The sequence below is a fragment of the Fonticula alba genome, assembly GCF_000388065.1.
Source record: "Fonticula alba strain ATCC 38817 unplaced genomic scaffold supercont2.7, whole genome shotgun sequence".
NCBI lineage: Eukaryota > Rotosphaerida > Fonticulaceae > Fonticula > Fonticula alba.
The window spans coordinates 496,516-498,085 of record NW_009242977.1 but is presented as its reverse complement, the minus strand read 5'-3'; the positions used below and the strand labels follow the sequence as shown (position 1 = coordinate 498,085).

Below are 1,570 nucleotides of genomic sequence, written 5' to 3'. Positions count from 1 at the left end.
AGCCAGCGCATGCACGTCAGCAGCATGTGCAAATGGGGGGGGAAGGCGCGGCGAAAAAAGGCGCCGCCAAGGCCGAACACCCCGTCCGGGGGGACCGGCCACCGACATTCACCTCCGATTGCCTCTCGCACCACGCCTCTTCCCCCCCCCTCTCGCTTGCTCCACCCGCCACCGCCGGCACACACACACACACACATACACACACATACACACGCACGCAGATCCCCGCGTCGTCCGGCCTCTCCTCTCCTTTCTCCCTTCCGCGACCATGTCGAACGCCGAGCTGTGCGTCCCTGTTGCTGCTGCCGCCGCCGTAGCCGCCGCCGCCGCCACGCCCCCCTCCTCCCATGCCACTCACCTGCCTGCCCGTATCCTTTCTCCTCCCTTTCTCCGTCCGTCCCCCCTGCCTCCCGCGTGGGGCTGTGCCTGATCACCAGCGCCGAGAAGTTCAAGAATCTCGGCAATGTAGCCTACTCCAACAAGAAGTACACCGACTCGATCGACTACTACTCGCAGGCGATCGGTGCGTGGCAACCGCCCCCTCCCCCCCTCCCCCCTCGCTGCCTCTTTCGCGCGCCTGCGCCCGCCCTCGCTGACGCCCCTCTCGCGCCCTCCACAGAGAAGGCCCCTCTCTCGCCGGTTTACTTCGCCAACCGCGCCGCCGCGCGACTCATGCTCCGTCAGTACCGCCAGGCCCTGATTGACTGCCAGCAGTCCCTGCGCCTGGATGCGATGAACCCCAAGGTGCGTCTTCCTCCCACAGGCCCTCCTCTCTCTCTCTATCTCTCTCTGCCTCGGTCTCTCCCTCCCCGTCCTGACCCGGCCAGCTGTTTCGCCTCCCCCTCCCCCCTCCCCCCTCCCCCACCAGACATACAACCGCGCCGGCAAGTGCTACCTTGCCCTCGGCGACGATGCCGAGGCCGGGCGCCACTTCCGCAAGGCCATCGAGCTGGACCCCACGAACGCCGCCTACAAGCGCGACCTGGCTTCGGTGGCCAGCATGACCACCAGCCGCGACACGGCCAAGAGCCTGTACGACCGCGGCGAGTTTGGCCCCGCGCTCAACGCCATCGAGACTGCGGTCAACCTGGCCCCCGAGGGCACTGCCATCCGCATGCTCTGGATTGATATTCACATTGCCCTGCGCAAGTTCAACGAGGCGCAGACCCTGGTGACGTGCGTCTCGCATTTGCCCCGGAATCCGGCGACCCCCCCCCCCCTGCCTCCCCCGAGGCCGGTGTTGGTGCCTTCTCTCTTGCGTCTTTTCCACGCGGCCCTGTCGCTGCGGCCGCCGCCCGATGCTGACTCTCTTCCCCTTTCCATCGACTCCCCGCTCGTACACCCCTACACCCACACACCCACCCACCCACCCACACACAGCAACATGATTCGTGAGGACCCCGGCAACCCGGACCTCTATTTCAAGAAGGGTCTCCTCACGGCCCACGAGGGCGATGCTGACAAGGGTATGTGCCGGCCGGCTGCGCAATCGCCCCCCCTCATTTCGCTCGTACCTCTGTTCTTGGCAGCCCCTGCCCCGGGGCAGCCTACCGTCGGCCCCCCCCCCCCC

General features: G+C 67.1%; 1 protein-coding gene across 1 annotated transcript in view; it reads left to right on the top strand.

Annotated features, from left to right (window-relative positions):
* Positions 1–268: 268 nt before the first annotated feature.
* Positions 269–1,570, top strand: part of H696_04305 (hypothetical protein) — a gene marked incomplete at both ends in the record, with an annotated part of 2,515 nt that continues 1,213 nt past the window's right edge. The window contains 5 exons of the mRNA XM_009498184.1: positions 269–285; positions 438–523; positions 620–744; positions 869–1,176; positions 1,381–1,466. Coding sequence (XP_009496459.1) covers positions 269–285; positions 438–523; positions 620–744; positions 869–1,176; positions 1,381–1,466 — 622 coding nt within the window. The remainder of the gene's footprint in view (positions 286–437; positions 524–619; positions 745–868; positions 1,177–1,380; positions 1,467–1,570) is intronic.